The sequence below is a fragment of the Amphiura filiformis genome, chromosome 20 (genome assembly GCF_039555335.1).
Source record: "Amphiura filiformis chromosome 20, Afil_fr2py, whole genome shotgun sequence".
Classification (NCBI taxonomy): domain Eukaryota; kingdom Metazoa; phylum Echinodermata; class Ophiuroidea; order Amphilepidida; family Amphiuridae; genus Amphiura; species Amphiura filiformis.
The window spans coordinates 23,039,626-23,062,892 of NC_092647.1; the positions used below are offsets into that span (position 1 = coordinate 23,039,626).

The 23,267-nt window shown below is 43.4% G+C and overlaps 1 protein-coding gene across 1 annotated transcript in view; it reads left to right on the forward strand.

Moving 5' to 3' along the window:
• Positions 1–4,348: 4,348 nt before the first annotated feature.
• LOC140142591 (uncharacterized) overlaps positions 4,349–23,267 on the forward strand; it is a 30,765-nt gene continuing 11,846 nt past the window's right edge. Inside the window, 8 exon segments of the mRNA XM_072164586.1 lie at positions 4,349–4,459; positions 8,150–8,218; positions 9,266–9,372; positions 10,284–10,550; positions 19,644–20,648; positions 21,553–21,763; positions 21,766–22,006; positions 22,535–22,787. Of these exon segments, the coding sequence (XP_072020687.1) occupies positions 8,187–8,218; positions 9,266–9,372; positions 10,284–10,550; positions 19,644–20,648; positions 21,553–21,763; positions 21,766–22,006; positions 22,535–22,787 (2,116 nt within the window). The 5' untranslated portion in view covers positions 4,349–4,459; positions 8,150–8,186.

Sequence of the window (23,267 nt, forward strand, 5' to 3'; positions counted from 1 at the left end):
CTACCTAATTAACAGTCATCGTGCCGTTTAAAAATATTTTAAAGAGCCTAAGCTAGGCATAGGAGCCCATAGGCCCGGGCATAGGCCTAGCCAACTCACGGCATTAACATATTAACATAACATAATTTATTTTTTCCACATATGCAAAGTACAATAAAATGATAGTTGATTGCATAAAGCATTAATATTTCTATGGATAGGGGCCTATAGACATATTTTCTTTTATCGTAAAAGTAACAGTCTATTTTTCATGATTTTAGCACACTTGTTTATAATAAGTTGTAGGCTCCGAGTGATCTCAAGCACGGCAAATAATACGTGCTCGCCTGGTCAATACATCATGAATACACGCAAAGTCTTGAACACAGACTAGTACTCGCACATGCGCAAAGCGTGTGAGGATTTTAGGGGAGTAGGTCGAGATTCAGTTTATTGCGTTGGGACCTCCGTTTGCTTTCAATAGCGGTAGCGTAGAGCGGTATACGTTCTAATTGAGGTTACTTTCTCATTTTTAAACCGTCGAGTTTTTTATCAATGAAAGCGAAATTAAGATTTTTGAGGTTTTTTTAGTTCATGAAGACAAAATGTTTCTTCTATTTACATCAAAACGTTTTAAATGACTAATTTTCAGTACCGTTTTCAGCAGCTCATATTATTCACGTTTGCCCAACCCTAAATAAACACACCACTTGCGCTACAAGGACCAGACAAGGACAATGTTTCTAGATTGCAAATTCTACGCTAAAAAAAAGAGTAACTAAAATCCCTTTAAAAAGGAATTGTTGGATCAAAATAATACTCAAGTGAATTGGCAAAGATATAAAGATGTGTTGAGAAGAGAAGCTAAGACAACTGATTACGAAATTATTTAGCTTTATTTTACTGTTTGTACTCATTTTAATGCATTTTCCATGCTAATTCCAAAATGGTCATGAAATTGTAGGCCTACATTTGATTCCTGATTTAAAGAAAACTTGTTAATTTCTGGGTCTGTGTTTTTGATTGACAGGTTTGGGTAGACCTTTCTTGCTTTGAAACACTATAATCGTGTCAATTGTTTACCTCAACATGTTTAGCTGTAAGCTCAGCACCAGCTTGGTATTGTTTGAACATATGAGGCGCTGTTCAATTCAAGTTTAAAACCGATCGTAAACATGAAATAAAATTAATTATAACGTTTTCAGGGAGGGTCAAAACTTTTATGCCCCCCATTTTGCATCCGGTCGGGCCCCCTAACAGCTCCTAACAAGTGTTTGTTAACGGTCCCTAAGAGGCTTTTTTTCGTGGATATCTACTGAAAACTACGAACTCCTTTAAGTGTACATACATTTCACCACAAGGATACCACTACCATTTAATGTCATTACAAGTGTACAGAGAAGGCCTATACGTATTTTGTTAATGTTCAGGTACAAAATGCTGACACCATTTTTGAAATCGTTTTTGATATAAGGTCTGTGATGTGTTAGGGTACCTGTTTAGGGTGTCGTTTTAGCCAAATTAAATCCTTATTTAAAAAATACGTTTTCAAAAGTTGATTATCGCGGATGGGGTAAAGGCCACAATGGGAGTGACCCACGGGAGATAAATACTTCATTAATAATCATCATTGGAAAGTAGGCCTACTGAAATTTTTTTAAAGGGGTTCATCGTCGGGGCGGGCAGAAAATTTCGAACATGGAGCAAAATTCTATTTTTGCTATAAATTTCCTGCAGTAAGAGTCTAGAATTGGAAAGTTAGGCATTTTGATGATAAAATTTATATTTAAAAAAAAAAGGGGGGCACCGCCACACAGTACCAAAAGGGGGTCATCGGTGACGCATATAGATTATACTAACCGTATTGACATACATGCATACGGCCTGTATTAACCTTTTTTTTTATTGTTTTACTCCTCATATCAAAACGTTAGGGTACCCTAAGCGTCATTACTCATTTTCTTATTTCATTCCATTAACAACCGTGCGTACCGTCGACGCGTCCACTGACATCAACAAAAATCAAACATTTTCTCAAAACATTTGTAGGCCCTATTACTAAAATCACAACTTTGAAATTATTAGTCATATATCACAGTCGATATACCAAAACAAACATGAGAATGTCCTGCAATTTATGATCGCATCGAAAATACAGTAGATGATATTGTTTACTCGCAAATAATTTTTATTCACCTCCACCTTTGTATTAAAAATGTTTCGTTTTCTGCGAAATTCTGCCTGAAATCCACGTTTCTCAACTTTTCTATGATTTTCTACGTATTTTGACCATTTATCTCAAAGCGTTATAATGACATGGAACCATTGTATACCTGGTCGAGGTATCCAATTGAAGCTTGGGATGTTTCCAAGCTTATCATCTAAGAAAGAATCTGATTTGTCAAGTATCTCACTCGCCGGATTGCGTACAGCGAAAAATCTGAAAAAAAATTGGTACGAGCAAAAACCCCAAATCACCTCTGCTTGAACTAGGTATATTGGTCTTTCCAAATTCTGTACACAGCCCGTACAGTGAGCCGGTTGGGGTGTTGAGGTTTCACCAAAGGTTAAAGATGGTAATCTGAGACTGCATTGAACTACACACAGATATTGCGTTTGACCTTGTGATCCCTATAAGCAGTGTTGGAAAGAAGTTGTAAGTCGCAGTTTGTAATGGGTCTCTCCTAAAACGTTTTGATATGTCAACACATTCAACAACAACACGATTCCCAAATACCTATGATATAATGATTTATAAATACCCCTCCATACCCCTCATTCAGTAGACTATGCCATAGTCGAATTTTGATTATGTTTAATCATGATGAACGCATTCCGTTGAACTCAAAATTATACTGATGAGTGATGACGTTTATTAAAATTAAAGTATTCAATAGTAAAATGGTCATAAAGAGTTTATATAATTAGATGATAGTGACGCAATAAAAGTTATTGAATGCACCAAATCTTGCATAATTACCGGTATAATGGCTCACTTCAATACTGAACAAATTTTAAATACAACCAGCGTTTTATGTTTAAACATGTTAAATGTAATAGCCAGAGTAGGCCTATGTAAAATGGGCGAGTGGACTACGAAGAAGTCTACTCATTCAGCATGTTCAGAAGACATAGACTGTCTCATCCGGCAACTTAAAGCCTTAATGTACGATTTCCGTTAAATTTTGATTTTATTATTCTTTAGCTTTATTCAAAATGTTGAAATTAATATTTGTAATAACTGACGGTAAGCAGTGGTAAGGGTTGCTGTCCATTTTAGGTTGAAAGTGAAAGAAACCCCACTGGTTATTTTGGCCATTTAACACAGTGGCGTAACTAGGGGGGGGGGGGCAACATGCCCCGGGCGCTACCGTTAGGGGGGCACCAAATTGACCAATTCAGCCAGGGCCAGCATCGATTCTGCGCAAAGTTTTAAGTTCACAGTAGGTGTTAATATAAATCATTTGTTCCCTACCCAGCCTGTAATACTTGAATTACTTGCAAAAATACAAAAGGTAAGTGAGTGGCACCTATTCTTTTGGGCCCCTGTATACATGTATAGGGGCCATATATAACTAAATTCAAGTTATCTAACACTGTCAAGTGAATCGCCCCTTATATTCTTTTATGCATCTATTATTATGTTTGGATAACTAACAAAACTTATCCAAACTGACAAACCACGTGAACATTGCTCATCCCCCATTAATATCACATAAGGTATTTCGTGATCCTAGCATCCTCTTTTTATGACATTTTTCAGTAGATATCCACGAAAAAAGCTTATTCCCAAAATTTCAAATTTCACGATATCTTTACTAAACGAAATAATCTGCAAGATTTTTTTTGTATGTAAACATTATATAGCCAGAGGTTTCCAGTGATATAAAAATATCAACTTTTTTTGAGAAAAGGTGGAGGGATGAGGCTGTGGATCACGAAATGCACTTTCAAGTTCCCGAATCTCAAATAGCGAATTTATAAATAAATAAAATATCTATGTCGATTCTGAGTAGGTGGTGTGCATTAAATATAGTGATACTAGATTGTATTTTGCATTGTTGTTTTTATTTTTATTATTTCAATATGTATTTCCCGCAAATATATAGTTTTATTTAAGTCAAAATATTAGTATGCAGAACAGCGATAGCAATTTCATAATTAAGTTTACTCTTTTGATTTTTCAGGCATACCAAACGGAAGAAATTTTTTTTATTTTTCTCCAAACGAAACAGGCGAGCACTATCACAATCTATCGTAAGCAAATGTACTGTATAATATTTTGTGAACCGAGGAATAAGAACTGCGGCTTCTGCAGTGGGACTAAAATCTGACCTTAATGACGTCATTTTCGCGAAAATAACACAGAAGAGCGATTACTGAAATAAGGGAGAGTTTCCGTGTTTTTACGTCGGTTTTGCGGCGTTGATTGTTACAGAAGCAAGAAAATAATGGAAAAGGGAAGATTTCTATGATAATTGTGAGTATCTAATGATTATTTTGAATGTAGATTGACGCATTTTGGTTAGAGGAAAGGTATTTTTGCCTGTTATTTTGATGATGATGCCCAATCATTCATGACAATGAATTGGCTTTCGGGGAAGTGAGCAACACTGAATCAACTGATTGTGATTGTGGATGTCGTAGTACTTTCACAAAAAAAAAATCACTTGAAGTACAACCATCTACAAGTAATGCAATACTGAAGTAATAGGATTTATAAATGTTTTGCAATTTGGAGACTTTTAAAATCCGTTTCTTGTGCAGAATTTATTGTTTTTAAAATTGTTTACACATAATCATACGTAAATCATAAATCATAAATGTATGCCTATTCAGCATCGAAGTGGTTACGTAATTCTCTTGGTTACCGGATCACGCTACTTTGGTATGCCTTCGAGTGCCATATACTTTATGTGGTGATCATTTCGATCGTGGTTCATTACTCTAGCAGCGTGATCCCGTTGACATAGTAACATTACGTAACTTCGATACTGAATAGTGGGAATTCCAATTGAATGAACGCAGCTTTCAATAGCGTGGCCGAATTTTTTGCGTACACTGCGAGATGTACGCCAGCGTGCAGCGACTGTGCGTGAGTAACGCAGAAGTGAATCAACCATGGCAACGCACTTTCGTGATTGGTTAGCATTGCATCCAAGGTCGTGCGTTCGTGTTGTAATTTGAAATACGCGATATACGATCGCGGTTGGATCGAGTACAGCTGCTGAAAGCTGCGTTCATTCAATTGGAATTCCTACTATAGGTGAATTCAAATTTGCCATCAAACTGCATCTATACTAAAATGCAGTAAACCTTTGACGAGCGTGTATTGTAAGTACATCGCGTATTTACTGCGTTGGACGCACTTGTCTCTGATGGCTGCTGAGGCGATCTGCTGTTGCCGAGTGGAAATTTATGAATGAACTGTGCGCCGTACGCATTGTTAGCGCCGAATTTGCAACATCACGGTAGTCGCGCTCGTCAAAGGTTTGCTGCATTTGACTATTAATAGCTATGTTACCCAATTTTCAAAATGTTATCAAAATGGGTCGAATATATCAAATTAATCCTTGGAACAAGAGAAATTCAGTGGTACAAAGCTTTTTTTCATAGATGGGTATAATCCACAGAATTAAAACCAGAGAACCAGGACTCGACCGCCATCTTGATACAGGCATGGAGCAACAATTGGGGGTATTCGGTTTCCCTCGGAATGCGCTCGAGGCATTCGTTGTTATGCAAGCGCGACATGGATGATGGGCGCATTTGAGAAACGCACTTGATGCGACCTGCACGCGAGTACCAAGACGCTTCAGATGAGACGCAGAATTGTTTTCGTTCGTCTCCGCGCACCGTCGGCAAGGACCCAAATACCCCAATTTTCTCCCCATAGCTGACGGCGCGATTATACGTGGCGGTATAGGGAGTCCCGGTTCTCCTTCTCTAATTCTGTGGTATAATCAGAAATAATGGCACCAAAGTGTGACAAAAGTGTCAAAATTACAAACAGTGTTTAGAGATGTAATGGTTGTCTTATTGTAAGCAAAACATATTAAAATTCAAGAAAAAAAAAAAAAATTACTTCAGTAATATTACTAAATATATTTTTCAACTGGTTTATTGGCAAAAGTAGTCCAAAATCTTCAGAAATATAACACAAAAGACCCATGTCATTCCTTGTTATATTTTGACAAAATTATGCAAATATGTAATTCTTTGAGTTTTAATTAATTACTTAGACACTAAACTAAAATAGTCATGTAGAATTTTTCACATGGAAACAAAGGTTTGGAAAAAAATTACAATTTTCATTTAAACAACTAAAAATTTGTGGAAATCAGGAACAAAAGTTTTTATTTGTCAAAAGAAACATCTTGAATTATTTTCTGTTTAAGTTTATATCATGCAATATGATGTGCAAAAACTGTGTTGAAGTTTTTAGCATCACATTGTTCTTCAAATTGATGTAAGGATCTATCTAAGTAGTGCTATTGTGTAACACTCCTGACACTGTACACTACCTGTATGACCTGAAATATTTAATAAACTACATTTTCTAAAACAGTCTTTGTAATTTTTTGTTGACAACATAGGCCCTCTCAAAAAAGGCACAGAATTTAGGGGATTTACGTTCATTTTTGTTTTTCGAGCCCAGTTTGCATGTTTTTGTAACACTCCTGACACTTTGCTACAGTAACTGTATAGCCTCAAATATAAACATTTGCAAATCACATTTTCTAAAGTAATTTTTGTAATTTTTTGGTGACACTATCTATGGCTATCTCAAAAAGGGGCAAAAAATTGAATTACATTAGTTCAATTTTATTGTTAAGCCTATATTACCTACAATTGATTGACAGGAGTGTAACATTTTGGTCGAGCTATGAAAACCATGTTTTTATGTACATATTTCTTGAATATGAAGGTCTTTACATCATGATTGCAGCAGTTTGGCTTCAGGAATATATTTTCAGGGCTAAAAGAACACCAACAGACTGGTGATTTCTTCAGAAATTTGAATTATTGCTAATTAATTAATTCTGTGTAACACTCCTGACATTGACTATTTAGATAGCTGTAGCAAACATGTTCAAGCAATGGCAAATATTTTTCTTGTTTTTGAGTTCCTATCCCAATTCACTAACAAAATAAAAAGTAATGTATGAATATTGCCAACTTGGTGTATGAAAAAAATGAAGTTGAATTCTGATGTAACACTCCTGACGAGACAGAATTTCTCTTTTCAATCCGCTCTAAAAAATCATGCAAGTTTAATTTTTTCCAAGTTTGGCCCAAATGTTGCTTTTACTTTAAACAGACTGAAATAGATTATTACTGTCATCACAACCTTACAATGCTACACAATCTTCTATTGCAAAATAATCCAAAAAAGGAGCTGGTGCTTAAAAATTCCGTATTATTTTGGGAAAATTCTTCATCGGAAGCAATTTTACAAACGTTTTTTACATAGAAATGTATCATTTTGCTAAAAAAAGGAACAAATAGTAAGTAGAACTTTGAAGTGAAAAAAAATGATTTTGTGTGTGCGGAGAATAGGAAATGTGTTAAGTGCGTGTACCGTAACATAGCTACTGCATCATTTTACATATCAAATTAAAGCCCTTGAGTTGAGTAAAGAAAGCCAAAACTGAAAACGTTTTTGTCATAGCACTTTCCGTAACAAAGTTACATCTTGTCAGAGATTAACTTTCATCAAAAAGATTCTGCTAGCAAAATTGCCCAAAACAGCATTTAGGGGTGTTTCTAGATCTTAGTCTCATGCCGATAGCAGCTTTTTTTTAATGGAACTGCTATCAAAATCCCTCTAAAATTCCATGTGCGGGTGGCTCATCACCATAAAAAATAATATATTTGGGTCAAGTGAAGTATAGAAAACATGTACATGTAGGTTTCCTTGACTGACCTTATTAAGTTGCTTATTTAATAAGTTTTGAACCTCTGTCAGTCAGATATTATAAATAAATGCATCGATCGATAAACCTATAACAAATATTAATCCAGGACTAGAGTTGGTTCTGCTCACAGATTGGATTTACACATGTATGTTAAAATTTTGACTGTCAGCATATCCTAAAAACCAAAAGATATCTCCCACAATAAAGGATAGGGTGATAATATAATGACAAATTAATTGTTTTCATTTCAGATTGGTGGTATATTAGATTAAGTGGATTTGTAGAAGTATGGAATCCTGTTTGACACCAGCCGATATTAGGTAAGGTGGTCAAGATAATTCGGGGCAAAACAGGGTCAGTTAGGAGACAAAAAAAAACCCTGTTCTGCGGGCAAGACTGACCCAGATTTTCCGTAAGCTGTATACATGCAAGTAAAATAAAAAATGGCTGTTTTCTGGCCAAAGTGGTTTGATTTTAACTGACATTTCTTTGAAAAAAAGGTTCAAAATTTTAAAATCTTTTTAAAGTAATAAAAACATGTTTTGAAAAATTTTTAAAGATTTTTCAAACTTTCTGTGTTTTTTTTCCAGAAAGTAAGATAAGAAACAATCCTGATGGACCTGGTGTTGTAACTTAAGTTCATTCACAAGGGTGTTTTTTGTCGCCTTACTATTATTAAATTAATGTGCAATAACTTCCATCTCTGCTATTTTAGCTTTAAAAGCATGCTGAAAGATATTTTCAGTTGGTGTTTATCAAAGGAAATGTACTTTAAAAACAGGAAGCCCCGATTGTCCAGTTCTCCACAGAAGAACTAACAATAGGTCTGTTACTTTGATGACAGACAGAACATAATTTACATGGATACATTTTAATCTTGACTAATTCCCCAAGGAACTTGAACCAAAAGTGGGGCTTTCACTTTAAGTATGGTGTAGCCGACGAAGTATGGTGTAGCCTAATTTGCGCCTCGGGTGCTTAACATTTTAAGCAATTGACAATATGCCTTTGTTCTAAAGCCCAAGTTAATGTTATAAAATAATGTAAATTCACAGTAAAGTGGGTAATGGGATTACTGGCCTAGATTCTACTTCTTTGTGTTTCAGTAACATGTCATAAATTTGTAATTATGCCAAAATCTCAACTGGCACACTTTGCCATCCAGGTGGAAAATCTCCTGGCCCAACGTGAAAACTCCTGGCCAGTGGCTGAATCGACCCCTGCATCCTGAACAAGAACAAATAAACATAATGGGGAATGAGATTAACTGCATGTTCACTCTTTCCTATAAATCACAGTATGTTGTTTTTAATGTAAACATGATTTTTGTTTGAAATTTATAATAATTTCTATTTATCCAAATGTAGGTCCGTTGATGATGCTGCCGTATCCCCTTGTCTAGACCAGGAAAGCACTGCAATGGAGGCCAGCAACGACACTGATCACTTCTTAGCTGACATCCCTACAAATTCAGGTACATGCAATTCAACCCCTACCCCACAGACGAACATTGCTGACTTGTGTAAGGTTCAGGGTTGTAGCTACGCTACAGCCAGCACTACTTGAATCCCTCTGTTTTTATACAGATATTTAAAGATTGAGCTCCTTGTTGAGCACCTTAGTAAACTCAGGAGAGTGATTAATAGAGCTCCTGCAATTTTCAAAAATGAAGGCTTGGTAACCCCATTTGAAGTTCATACTCCCTAGAGCTGTCATCGGCAAGCTTTTGGCTTGGCGACATGTCAGGAAAAAGTCAATCCCAAACGTTGACACGTTGTCGACAAAGACAACAAATTAGATGCTACAAGCCTGGTAAACATTTTTTCCTTGTCGACAATTTGACTAGTATTGTCGGCTGTTGGGAAAAAATGTGCCTTGTCGACAACATTGTCAACAAAGACCTTGTCGACGACAGCCCTAATACTTCCTGTGTGAAAGGGGGTGTAAGGATTTCAAAGTTATATAGTGCAATATTTCAAAATACTAATCCAAATGTTTGCATATATGGTGAAACCTTGTTACATATACCGTAAAGGCCATGTCTTCTTTAGGGGGTGTGAGGATTTCAAAGATATAGTGCAATATATATATATATATATCAATTAATCCAAATGTTTACATATCTGCATGTTTCACCTTATTACATGTATTTACCATAAACATTCACCTAATGGCACACCTGGGCTCCTTTGCTTTGGGAGCTCATGTACAAATAGAGAGCTCCCTCTAAAAATCTTAACAAGCATTAAGGGTACATGCCCTTATTTGCTGGTGGGATTTTTTATGGGAGAGTATTTTTAGTTTGTGTCTATAATTCCAGTTTTGTCAAGGGAGCCCGTATATTAACCGCTTGTGTTGACAAATTTTGTTTCATTCTGGCGACAGGTCTTGGTGACAACAGACACCTGGAGATATGCCCCCCACCAGACGATGAGGAAATAGACGTCGTCACCGTGGAATCGGATCCTCTGGGACGAGCTTCATTATCATCTCACATCAGCTCGCAGGATTTGTTCAACGAGTTTGAGCAAGCCGCAGAGAATGCCGTGACCTGTCAGTTTCTGTCCAACCCGGAATCAGGGCACCTGCAGTTTGATGGAGCTGCCAGGGAGGCACATAGCGATGCTGAGCCTAATTTACCGCTGCCATCAGGTAATACCTTTTCACCATTTGTAACTTATGTTGATTATGCATCAGATGCCCCTCATGTCAATGGATTCATCTGTCCCTAGTCTTAAAATGTTCCTATTGTCACAAAACTAACATGTGCCAAGTTTGAATTAATTCGGAGGTCGTCCTGATGGGCCACCGAGAGCCTAAAGTTACACTGTGTGTTCCTATGTAGTAAAGTTCGTTGACCCCTGTACAATTCCAATTAGAAGCCGATCGAACAGACTCAGTACACCGGTCGATCTTACCGTTTCCGATGTTGATTAAGATACTTCTTGCATCGATCCCGAGATGCGGAAAAAACCAATAGTCATTTTGTCCCACATAAATGAATAAATAACAAAAACCCCGATCCCCGAGTGGACTCACCCATTCGGTGACGTCACACGATAATCATCCCTTATCCTCCTTGGTTTCTAGATGAGATAGACGTGTGGATTTTTCTTTACCAACGCTAAGTATCATTACGAACCAAAGGACGAGATATACAGTTTGTTTGTTACACCTGAGGTAAAAACCAACCAGTATAGTACGCTAGGGAGATAGTTTTGACGACATTTTTCGGCTAGAAAAGTGACAAAAACGATCCAAAAACTTAGCTTGTATGAGTGTTTCCGTTCAGATCACTGAACACACGTTTTCAAAAATGGCCGCCCTTAGGACGCCATTTTATTTTTGTTCTCACGTAAAACAACTATAGCAGACTAGTAAGTTACAATAGATGTTTGTACAGTACTGTGTATACATGTATGGTGAGTGATTATCGCTATGTTTATGGTGTGCTCTATCGTTATATCTTTCAGTACGCGTCTGATGACGAGTTACTGCTAAGAGTTCGTGGGTTTCGAAGGACCAGCCTGACAAATCTATAACCAAAAGGTTTTCAGTTTTTCATCCCTTTGTATATATATTTTTATATCATACCACTACATCAGCGTCAGCCACTGTGCGTGTGGGTCTGTTTATTGGGCTTGAGCTTGTGTTGGGGGGTAGTGCTATATACGCCCCGATTTACAATGTCCAGGCCTTGTCAATCATGCCCTTCCTTGTGGCAGAGTGGGACCCGCATCCACTCTGCTACACCCACAGGGATTGCTCTAAATCAAATAAGTGTGCTTCCTTTTGCATAGGCTTATCGGACATCCACTTCGAGGATTTAGAAAGTAGCGCTCGTTTGGGTCTTCGACACAGACAGAAGACGAAGACTAAGAAACAGAAGCCTACAGGTAAGATTGATATGGTAGGTACTAGCGCGGACGGCAAGGGCCACGCTAAAGGTAACCTCTGGGGCTCCGGTCCCGGGCAAGCAGGCGGACCCTCGGGGACTGCTAGCGAGCCGAAGGCCTAGCAGCCAGCGAAAGCACTGACTTAACGTCTAAGCTAGTAGCAGGCAGCAGGCGGTACTTGCCCTAACAGGCGAGTACCAGTCTACCAGTGAGATCTCTAGCGAGTTTCTTGCAGGTGGACACCCGTCTATTGCTGGCTGGCGAAAGCAGCGGGTCTAGCACCATGAAGTAGCGGCGACGGACAGTATGCCAAGGGTACCCGGGCTTGCCTGGGTTGAATCCTAGCATACAGCGTGCGAACGGACCTCCGGCTTGCCTCGGCCGGTCTCAGCACGCAGCGTGCCAGTGGAACCCGGGCTTGCCTGGGTTGATCCACGGCACGCAGCACGCCTTTCGTTCCCCCCAAGGGTCGAATGAAAACGTGCATGGGTTTAGCAGAGACGATACCGGGGCTAACGCTTCGGGTGTAGTCTTAGCAGAACCAACTGGGGTTGTCACACGGCAGCGTTCCATGGCGGGACCGCCGAGTGATGCCCTGGGCCTTGGAATGGCTGCCGGCTGTCCTCCTGGACTGGCTAGCCGCTATACCGGGGTTGGGCCCGCAGCCCCTCACGGGACAGCGACCCAAGTGCAAACGGTGGCAGCTACCGAGACGAGCCACGGCTCGACTTCAGTGGTAGCCACTATGCACGCGCCCATAGCTGCCGTGAGTGGTCCGCCACACACAGCGACCTTGGGCGAGGCTCAAGAGGTTAGGGTAGGTAGTTTGAACAGCCTGGCTGATCAACAACCCACTTATGTCCTCGAGAGCCAGCAGAGCGTGGGTGATCCATTACAGTCAATGGGTCGATTACCCTCTTATGATCGATCACTATCTATTCAGCGGAGCATGGCTCCATTGATTGATACTACCTATTCAGGTAGCGAGGTGACTGATCGGGGGTATACACGCTCAGCTACCCGTGATACTAGGCAAGCTCCTTTTAGCCAAGGGACAGCCAGTATAGCGGGGTACCCATACACACGGCTTGATCCTCTAGCGGGGAACGCTGTGAGGCATGGGTACAGTGGTACGCAGCCGGGAGCCCTACCGGGCACCTACGCTACAACCACGCAGGTACCGCAGGACTCGTCCTGGGTACCACAGTCTCTGTGGCAACAGGGGGAGGCGGTACTGGTACTGCGTTCCATGGGGTTTCCCTGGTGGCGGATCCTTTCAGGGTCAGCTACCGACAGGGTATACCCCGTGGTATCCGCCGCAGGGTGGTTTCTTCCACGGTCTAGCACCGTGGCAAGTGCCGCCTAGCGATGGGCAAGCAGTACCACCAGCTGTTACCCAGGCTGGGCGGCGAGTGGCTAACCCTGATACAGCTCAGGGTAGGCCGCACGCTGCTATGGCTAGGGCGACAGCAGCGAGAGCGTGCGGATCCCGGGGTGCTATGGCTAGCATCTAGGGGTCTGGCGGGAGTACTCCCTCTTCTGCTGGTGTTCAGTTGGCTAGCCACACGGTGGCGACACCTCCCTGTCCACCTTCAGATGTCCGTCGTCAGATCTCTTCCTCATCAGAGAGTGAGTCAGAGTCTGAAGGCGAGGGCAAGGAGTCGGAAGATGAAACCAGTAGCGACTCACAGTCTGATGAGGCTGTGCAGGTAGCTTCAGGTATCCTTCCCCGCTGCCCGTGAGGAACTCGCTAGCAATGGTCTGCCTGCGGACACCGCTGAGGTGATGAGCCGTGTGGCCCAAGGTTTGGGCCTGGCTTTCTCTCAGGAGGAGTCCGTTCAGGAGGACCAGGGCATCTTTTCAGTAGGATGCCCAGCTAGCGGCGTCCGCACAAGGGTCGCCTGCACTTGCATTCCCGGCGGACCTCAAGGGTAGGTTTCGAGGGCTGTCAGGCTCGCTGGAGCTTCGACGCCGCGTGCTTGCACGCTTCCACTGCGTGTTTCGCAGGAGGACTACTGAAACCTACCTCAGGGTCCCTGACATGGATCCAGGCGTTGCTAGCGCCTGCCGCTAGCGGCCAAGGCGCACGGGTCGTTCCCCCCCCAGTGGGAGGAGGAGCTAAAGCTCATCGATAAGCGAAAGCACGCCGCTTATCAGAGTCTCTAAGCGTCGCTACCACGCTTGCCGAGCACCTCGGTAGGAAGGTAGCGAACGACCACGGGCAACGTCGGAACTCTTCCAGCGAGGTTAATCTGTTAGCGGTGCTAACAGCTAACCTCAACGAGAGTTCTATGGGCCTAGCCCATAGGATGTCATCTCGCCGCCGGGAGAATGCCTGTCTGTCCCTCCAGTCAACTTACGGCTCCGACTTTGCTGAAGCAATGAAGAAGTCAGACTCGGTGGGACAGGGGCTACTCTTTGGACAGGCCTTTTGCGCTACGGTAGAGGACCGGGCAAAGAAGGCCACCAATGAGAGCACTCTGAAGAAGTCAGAGGCTGCCCTGACCAAGGGGAAGGGCAGTAAGGCGAAGAAGAAGCACAAGAAGAAGAAGTCTTCTAAGCGTTCTTCAGCGCCAGCTCCGGCTTCAGCAGGACGCCGCGCACCACAGACTACACCGAGCCGAGGCTACTCCAGCACCTCCCAAGAAAACTGGGAAGCGCAAGAGTAGTGCTGGATCAGTATGGCAAGCCCCCTAAGAAGAGCCGTTCTTCTAAGGGTGGCAAACCAGATCGGTCCTGAGGGCACGGGCGGTCGACAGTCCATGCCGGCAGGCCTTGGACTTCCACAGGGATTCCCCTGTGGGCGGCCGCTGTGCATTACGCCCAGAGATGGCATGCCATCTCACCGGGCGCCTGGGTATTGTCAGTGGTCAGTGGGGGTTACAGGCTGGAATGTCCCTGCCAGCCCGCGTGCGCCTGCACGATTCAGAGGGCCACGGTAGTGCCGCCAGACGGCCCCCAGCGTCGGGCACTACTATCAGAGGTCACTCAGCTTCTCACGAAGCAAGCGATTGTCCCGGTCTACCCCCTTTCACCAAGGGGTTTTGGAGCACGTTTTTCTGGCTCCAAAGAAGACCGGCGACTGAGGCCCATTCTGAACCTCAAGCCGTTGAACGAGTTCATCAGGCCCAAGAGGTTCAGAATGGAGACTCTCGCTTCGGTGCTAGCCTGCCCCATCAAGGGTATGTGGGCGGCATCGCTAGATCTCTCGGACGCATATCTGCATGTTCGATCGCACCTCAAGATCAGAGGTTTCTACGCTTCAAGGTACAGGGTCAAACTTACCAGTTTCGATGCCTGCCATTCGGCTTGTCCACCTCCCCAGAGTGTTTACACTCCTGGTCAGGGCGGTGGCAGCGCACCTGAAGCGCAGGGGAGTCAACATGTGTTGCTACCTGGACGATTGGTTCATTTACGGACGCACCCGCTGGAGACACAGTGTCTCGTGGAGTTAGTAGTCCGACGGTGCGGGACCTGGGATTTCTGATCAACGTCAAGAAATCCAATTTGGTCCCGGACATGAGACACCACTATTCTTAGGGGCCCAGATCAACCGCAAGGAGGGGATCGCGGTGCCCTCACCGAGAGGGTGACGAAGATGGCGAGGTGTGCCCGACTCTTGGCCGAGTCAGAGGGGCACCCGCTGTGGCATGCATGACGGTTTTGGGCCTTATGGCCAGTATGGTGAGACCTCGCACCGCACTGCCGCTTTCACATGAGGCCTATACAACTACACCTTCTAGCCTTTTACAGGCCCAGTCGTCACCCAATATCCCTCGCGGTTCCGATGTCGGAGATCGCGCGAGAGGAACTCTGGTGGTGGACCCATCAGCCCAATTTGACTCAAGGTGTCAGGTTTCCTGCACCAGCGGTGCGCCACGTAGTGACGACCGACGCGTCAAAGCTGGGCTGGGGGGCCACATCCACGGGACTCAGTCTCGGGCCTATGGTCGGCCACGGAGACGGAGTTCCATATCAACCTTCTCGAACTTTGGGCAGTGGAGAGAACTCTCCAGCATTTCGAGAAGGTGATCGTGGGATCTCATATCGTTGTCCAAACAGACAACACAACCGTGGTGGCCTACCTCAACAGACAAGGGGCACCAGGTCACCACGGTTATGCCTGCACTTTTACGCCTGATAGGGTGGTGCAAGGCCAGGCAGATTACGTTGAGAGCGATGCACATAGCGGGAGTCACCAACATCCTCGCGGACGATCTGTCACGAGGAAAGGTGTCGGGACCTACAGAATGGTCCCTTGCTCCGCAGGTCGCCCAGACGATCTTCGAGGTGATGTACCACCCCTCGATAGATTTGTTCGCATCTCATCGAAATCATCAGCTGCCGGTGTACTGCTCAAGGGTCGCAGACCCACAGGCATTCGCCGTGGGCGCTCTGTCCGTGAGACTGGGAGGAATGACTGCTTACGCTTTCCCCGATCTCACTGCTCGCAAGGGTAGTGACCAAGATCGGGAGGAGGATTGCAACGTCATTCTGATAGCACCGTTCTGGCGAAACACCTGTGGTTTCGACCGATGGTGGATCTACTAGCGGCACAGCCGCGAGTACTCCCCGAGTTACCAAATCTACTCCGGATGCCCGGAGGAGAGGTACCAAGTCTACCACTAGAGCACCTGCAGTTAGCTGCATGGCCCTTATCAGGAAGCGTGCGGCGGAGGGAGGCTTTTCATCAGAAGCTGCTTCTCTCATCGCCGGGGGTAGACGAGAGTCTACCCTCCGTACGTATAGTCAGCGTTTGGCTCCCTACTACGCATGGTGCGATGAGAGAAATACATCTCCCACTAGAGCCCCTGTGCCTCTAGTGGCAGATTTTCTGACAGAAAAGTTCAGGTCAGGACTTCAGCAGGCAACGATAGCCAACTACAAGTCAGCCATTCTCTCGATTCATCGGGATTTGAAGACGGGTCGACTATCAATTCAGATGGGTCCCTAAGTCTTCTTCTCGACGGTATGTTCAACGAGCGCCCGCCGGAAAGGAAGGTGGTCCCCCCTTGGGACCTCAACACAGTCTTGAGTATATTAAGGGTCCCCTTTGAGCCCCTGTCAAAGCGACCCTTAAATACGCCACTCGTTGGCCGGGACGGCGCTGCTCGGAGTTGCACGCAGTCTCGAAGTCAGCCTCCGTATTTACTAACAACGGAGCGACGCTGTTTCTTCGCCGGATTTCCTTGCAAAAAATGAGCGAAGTACATTCCGACACTCGCCCCTTTTCCTTCCCAGTATTGGGCAGGGTTCGTCAATACCCGAAGACAGGTTGTGGTGCCCGGTGAGGCGCTTACAGCACTACCTTGGCGAACACAAACCTTAAGAGGGGCTCATGACCGCTTATTTATCACCCACGCAGAACCGCACGGTCCAGCCGCTAAACAGACTCTGGCACGGTGGCTGGTCCAGGTGTTGAGTGGACTCGGGCTGCAAAAGACGCCGCCCCAAGGCCCACTCAACCAGATCTATCTCATCTTCGTGGGCCTACCATAGGGGGGTCCCCATTGAAGAGATTTGTCAGGCTGTGTCCTGGAAGAACCCGTCGTCCTTTTCCACGGTTTACTGCAAAAACGTAAACCAACGACCAGGCGATAAGTTCACCAGGGCTGTTCTGCGGAGATAACATGGTGGTTGGGTATCAGGTGTTTTGCGGACAATCAGAATTCCAACATGGTAAGAACCAGTGTTTCTATTCTTAACCACTGCACTTTCAGTTCAGGGGTTTTTGTCTGTTCACGTAGTCTTTCTGTTTCGGCCGTGAGGGGGGGAAATAGTTTGACCTCGCGATTACCATGCTACCCACTCTCCCGATCCTTATCAGATGCTGGCCAATCTTGTACCTCCATCCGTCGGTTACTTGCTAGATCGATCTTTCAGATGTTGATGCAAGAAGTATCTTAATCAACATCGGAAACGGTAAGATCGACCGGTGTACTGAGTCTAGTCCCAAACAAAAATGTTTGGTAGACTCATAACCGGTGCGATCTTACCTTTCCGATGTTGATTATCTCGGACCCGGCCGCCCCTACAAGTTTGGCGAGTAGGGGCTGCCCAAGTCGGATAAGGGATGATTATCGTGTGGACGTCACCGAATGGGTGAGTCCACTCGGGGATCGGGGGTTTTGTTATTTATTCATTTATGTGGGACAAAATGACTATTGGTTTTTCCGCATCTCGGGATCGATGCAAGAAGTATCTTAATCAACATCGGAAAGGTAAGATCGCACGGTTATGAGTCTACCAAACATTTTTGTTTGGGACTAATTTAAAGTAGCTGCCATATCAAAACCGTTTGGATTTAGAAGCTCAAATCTTGGGAGCTAAGCGTACTGATAATCGTCTTTGAATCTGTGATGAAAATCCATCTCCAAAGAAATGACTGTGTGTGTTTTATTGTCAAAAGCGCCCCCACAGTCCATATTCTTGGGAAAATCTATAATTTCTGTCTTAACCAAGTGCTATAATACTTTATTTCACACTGAAAGTTGTTAATATGTATTATATATTGATCTAAAGTTCAGAAAATCTGCTTTGTAAAAGTGTAATGACAACCAGGACATCAACATTTGTAAAATTTGAGGTAAAAATTACCACAAAATGCCTATTTCACTGAAATTTTGTATCGAGGGTGCTTGTGCCAATTCCACACATGCTCATTTTGTTGGTGATTAATTTTTATCACCGATTCGAAGATGATTATCGGTACTATAAGCGCAAAAGATTTGAGCTTCTAAGTCCTAACGGTTTTGATATGGCAGCTACTTTAAATTGTTTGATCGGCTTCTAATTGGAATTGTACAGGGTCAACGAACTTTACTACATAGGAACACACATTGTAACTTTAGGCTCTCGGTGGCCCCCCAGGACGACCTCCGAATTAATTCAAACTTGGCACATGTTAGTTTTGTGACAATAGGAACATTTTAAGACTAGGGATAGATGAATCCATTGACATGAGGGGCATCTGATGCACCCTAATATTGTTGATGCTCCCTCCCACCCACCCTAACGAACCAAAAGATTTCTGACATTCTATAAATAGTTTCGCTAGAAGGAAGGGTGTCAAAAAGAGATTATGTCCGTAAGTAGAATGGGAAAATATCTATGTGGAAAGCAATAAATTTTCAACATTTTGCGATAACATTTAAGGTACAGAGGGAAATGTAGGGAGGAAGATGGGTCAGCATTTCTGGCATCCAATGAAACTAGGGATGTCATTGGGTCTTCGATCTTAGAATTGAACTCTATCTGGCCTCTTGTAATTGGGTGTTGTGGTTGCAGATCAATTATTCTTCATCAACTCAGTTAGTGCCATTGAACTTTTCATGCAAAGTTAGAGCAGGGAGGTGCTTAGAGAACTAGTAAAGAACATTAAATAATGTACACTGTATCACAATTGTCGAGCGAGACTAGATTTCTCAGTTACTCTGTGCCTTGTTTGTTATGCATGTCAATATGTGACCATCCACCACAACTGAGCCCGGATGTCTCCAGTGCCACTATTGAGATATGCTCCATTGAACTTAACAATAAACAATAGGAAACAAAGGATTTATTGACTGTTTTATTGATTTTTCACTACTTAAATGTCAAATACTATAGACATGATATACATCATTTTAAAACTAATTTCAAGCAGAATATTTTGGTTGAATATCTCAAAAATGATGATTCAGATTGGCGACTTCAGGGCTCAGTTGTGCTGGATGGTCACATGTTTGAAAATTGAGACCAGGGTAAACGAGAAGAGCTCCTTATTGTAGTCACAGGTATTCATGCATTGTGTAACATTGGCAAAAAAAGAAGAAATTAAACAGACATTCGTTATTTGATTTCCCTGCAGGAGATATTGGCGTGCTCGACATAGGCGGCTCTCCACTCAACACCATAGAGAGTGAACAACTCTTCCCCGAGATTCCAAACAGGGAAGGACCGGAAGGATTCGATGCAATCCCGCTCCAAGACAACCTCCTAGAGATAGGCGAGGATGGGGACAATGGGAGGAGTAGAGAGAGCAGCAGCGACGCCGGTTCCGAGCCGATGGAGGAGCCTTACGAAGAAGCAGGGGGAGGGGGTAGTGTGTCTAGCGAGACCAGTGAGGAACCAAGTGGTTTCCAACCATATGTACCACATGCGTACCACATTCATCCTAAAAAGCAGAAACTGCATGGAAGAGGAGCATTCTCTGTTAGTGCCAACTCAGCTTTTGAATCCAGATTCCATCCTCGGCAGGCTCTGTCTTCGCAACACAGTGTTGACAGTTTGAAGGAGAGCGTATGGAACTCTCCTACATCTCGTTCAACAGATTTTCAAGATCACACCCCGAGCGAAACTAGTGATGACTCGAGTACAAAAGGAGCTCTCTTGTGGGGCTCTTTAGAACACTTGGATACTAATTGGAACAGTCCTAGTACAAGTTTATCGGTAGCCCCGGGCACCGATACCCCAGACATTTCAACTGCGGGAGACGTCACCACCATCGGTGGCTCCAGCGATGACGATTCGGATATAGACGTCGTGAGTATTGTGGACGAAGACGAAGCAATAGCGGGATTACCGGGATCGGAGAAATCGCTCATCACGCACCGCTCGCTGCCTTCAAACTCGGAATCGGTGGAAATACTTGATGAGGAGAACATGCCTGGTCCAAGTGGGTTGAGCAGAAGGGACTCGCCATTAGAAGTACTATCCAGTTCTAGCGACAGTGATAGTTCAGATGATATCGAGGTCATGGATAGTTCACCTGTTGAAGTGCAGCCGGTCAGGTTGTGCAAAGGAGGTCAGCATAAGCGTAAATCTGCAGGAGCTAGAGCACCGGTGGTTGTGGATCTGACAGAATCGGATGATGGTATGTTGATAGATTTAATGTATGTAGATGGGAATTGAAATTCAGATGCACCATAGGGATTAGATCGCTTTTGGGAAACCCTGAATTAGTCAAAAATTCTGACTTAAAAGGGCATTTCCTGATGATCCACAGCCTCATCCCCCACTTTTCTCAAAAAAAGTTGAGATTTTTATACCACTGGAAACCTCTGGCTACATAATGTTTATGTACCAAAATTTTTTTGCAGAGTAATTCGTTTAGCAAAAATATTTATTTCGTTCTGGTATACCAGAATTACAACAGTGGCCTATGGAGCAGCGTAATACACATAATCATGCATAACTCGCAAACGCAAAATCAGAATGAACTGAAATTTTGGGAATAAGCTTTTTTCGGGGATATCTACTGGAAAATGTCATAAAAAGAGGATACTAGGATCACGAAATACTCCTTTAATCATTTGGCTGTGTGCTGATTTTTCACCAGGTAGTAATTAAAACTTGATTTGGTTAAAATGTAAGAGAATTAACAATAAAGCCTTGGGCTTTGATGGCACTGAGCTGTCACACAAATGATCCAATTTAATTAGGGGGGCATGGTGGCTCTACCTGGTATGGACTCTACCTTGCCCTTATCCCACTCAACTCTCTCTACCCAGGGGTGAAATGGGGAGCTGTTAGGAATATTGTCCATTGAGCACCGCCCAAAGGTATGAACATGCCTTGGGCATCGTATGGCAGCTGACATTCTAATGACAGCGGAATAAATGTAAAGCGCTTTGATACACATAAAAGGTGCTGTATAAATGCCAACATTTTTTATTTTGTAATGTTTTATGCCAATAGATTGTAGTGTATTTTTGCATTTTATCAATATAGTTTTCCAATATGAATGTTTAATTTGTTTGTTCTATTTTAATCTGCAGACAATATAGGTAATGACATTTTACCAGATTCCACCACCCCAAGCTCCAGTACCAGCCAAGCAAGCGGAGGCCAGTTAGGGAGCGCAAGCCCGACCGTTCTGGAACCCCGACCACCACAGATCCTGCCAACCCAATCAATCACCCATGCACCTGCATACCACGCCCACACCCAAATCTACCGCACTTCCATATGCGCCCGCATCAGCACCAACCGTCGTGTCGTCAACGTAGCGGCGCCCAATCCCTGGTGACGAACACCCCATCAACGAGTTGTCGGTATATGAACCATCCTTGGCGGCAGCAGCAGCAGGTCCTACCGAGGCCTACGGATTACAGTAGTTATAGCCTGATGAGGCTGGCGGAATCCATGAGAGGACAGGCAGAGCTTTCCTTGACTTGCCGGGGATTACCGGGTGCAGAAGCCAGTCCTAGAATTGTTCCTCAGGAGCCACAGGTAAGCTAATGGTTGAAGAAAGTAACAAATTAACAGTTGACTTCAAATGAATCTAAATGATCTTTCACCCCAATTCTTTTAGACTCTGGCTATAACCGATGCATGTGTGCAAGCGACGTAAGTCAATATTTTTGTGAGAAAAAATTTCAGTGATATTAGGGATTTTGCACATTGGGCAAGAATTTAATTTTGCGACATCAACACTAATTATCAATGCAACTCTATTACAAAAGGTTTTCATTTTCACATTTTTGTCTTTACTCGCGAAATTTTTTACTTTTACAGTAGCTAGATGCGAAGTACTGTACATGTTGGCCTATCTTCTTTAACTCGTATTCTGATTTGTTGAACCTTCTAATTAGGATACATTTGGTTTTACCTCATTTAATTATTAATACATGTACATTATTTACATAGTGACGTCTGTCTCCTCGTCAGTACGAAACCCAGCCTGAAGTGTTTTGTGGTATTCTGGGGGGTTAGGGGTAAAGATATCTATACTTCATGTACTTTTTTGCATTCCTATAGTTTCCAGTCACCAGTCAACCAACAGCGCAGCCTAGCAGGAGTAGCTGTCTAAGGCACAGCCACAGCAACCCAGACATGAGCGGTAACCAAGTTCACGCGCATCGTCATCATCGGTACGGTCATCACCACCATCATCACCATCCCATCAGGCCGGGTCAAGGAAGTGGCCATGGCGATGGCTGCAGTTCATCGAGTGGGGTTGGACAGGGACATCTTGCATGTGCACATCAACAGGCTGAGACTGGAGAGACAGGTAGGTGGTTTCATTCAACACATGATTGATGTGATATTGGGCTATTCGCCGATTGCATGGTCTTCTCGAAATGAGGTTCTGCCCGCAAGGTGCGTGCTATGTGTGTGTACACCTGTCAAACGCATGATTTAATTACCATGTACATGTTGCAAAAGCCTTCTGGCGCGTTGCTAGAAAATTGCGAGTAGCAAGATGGCAGATCTGTGCAAAGGGCAAATATTCCAATTGAAATTCATACACCCCTAGGGTTTTCAAAATCCCCACAAATATTAAATAATGCTTCTTCAATTAGGAACATTTGTTCAATTTTGACCACTGGATACTTATTAGATAATCAATTTAAGGGCTGGGTTATGAGCGTTTGGACAGTATTTATTTTGGGACATTAGAGCACATCAGACATATCGAATTGCATTCTGAATATGAAGAATGTCATTCTGATATCAAATAATTTTGTTTTTTGAAATTCGCAATTTAATA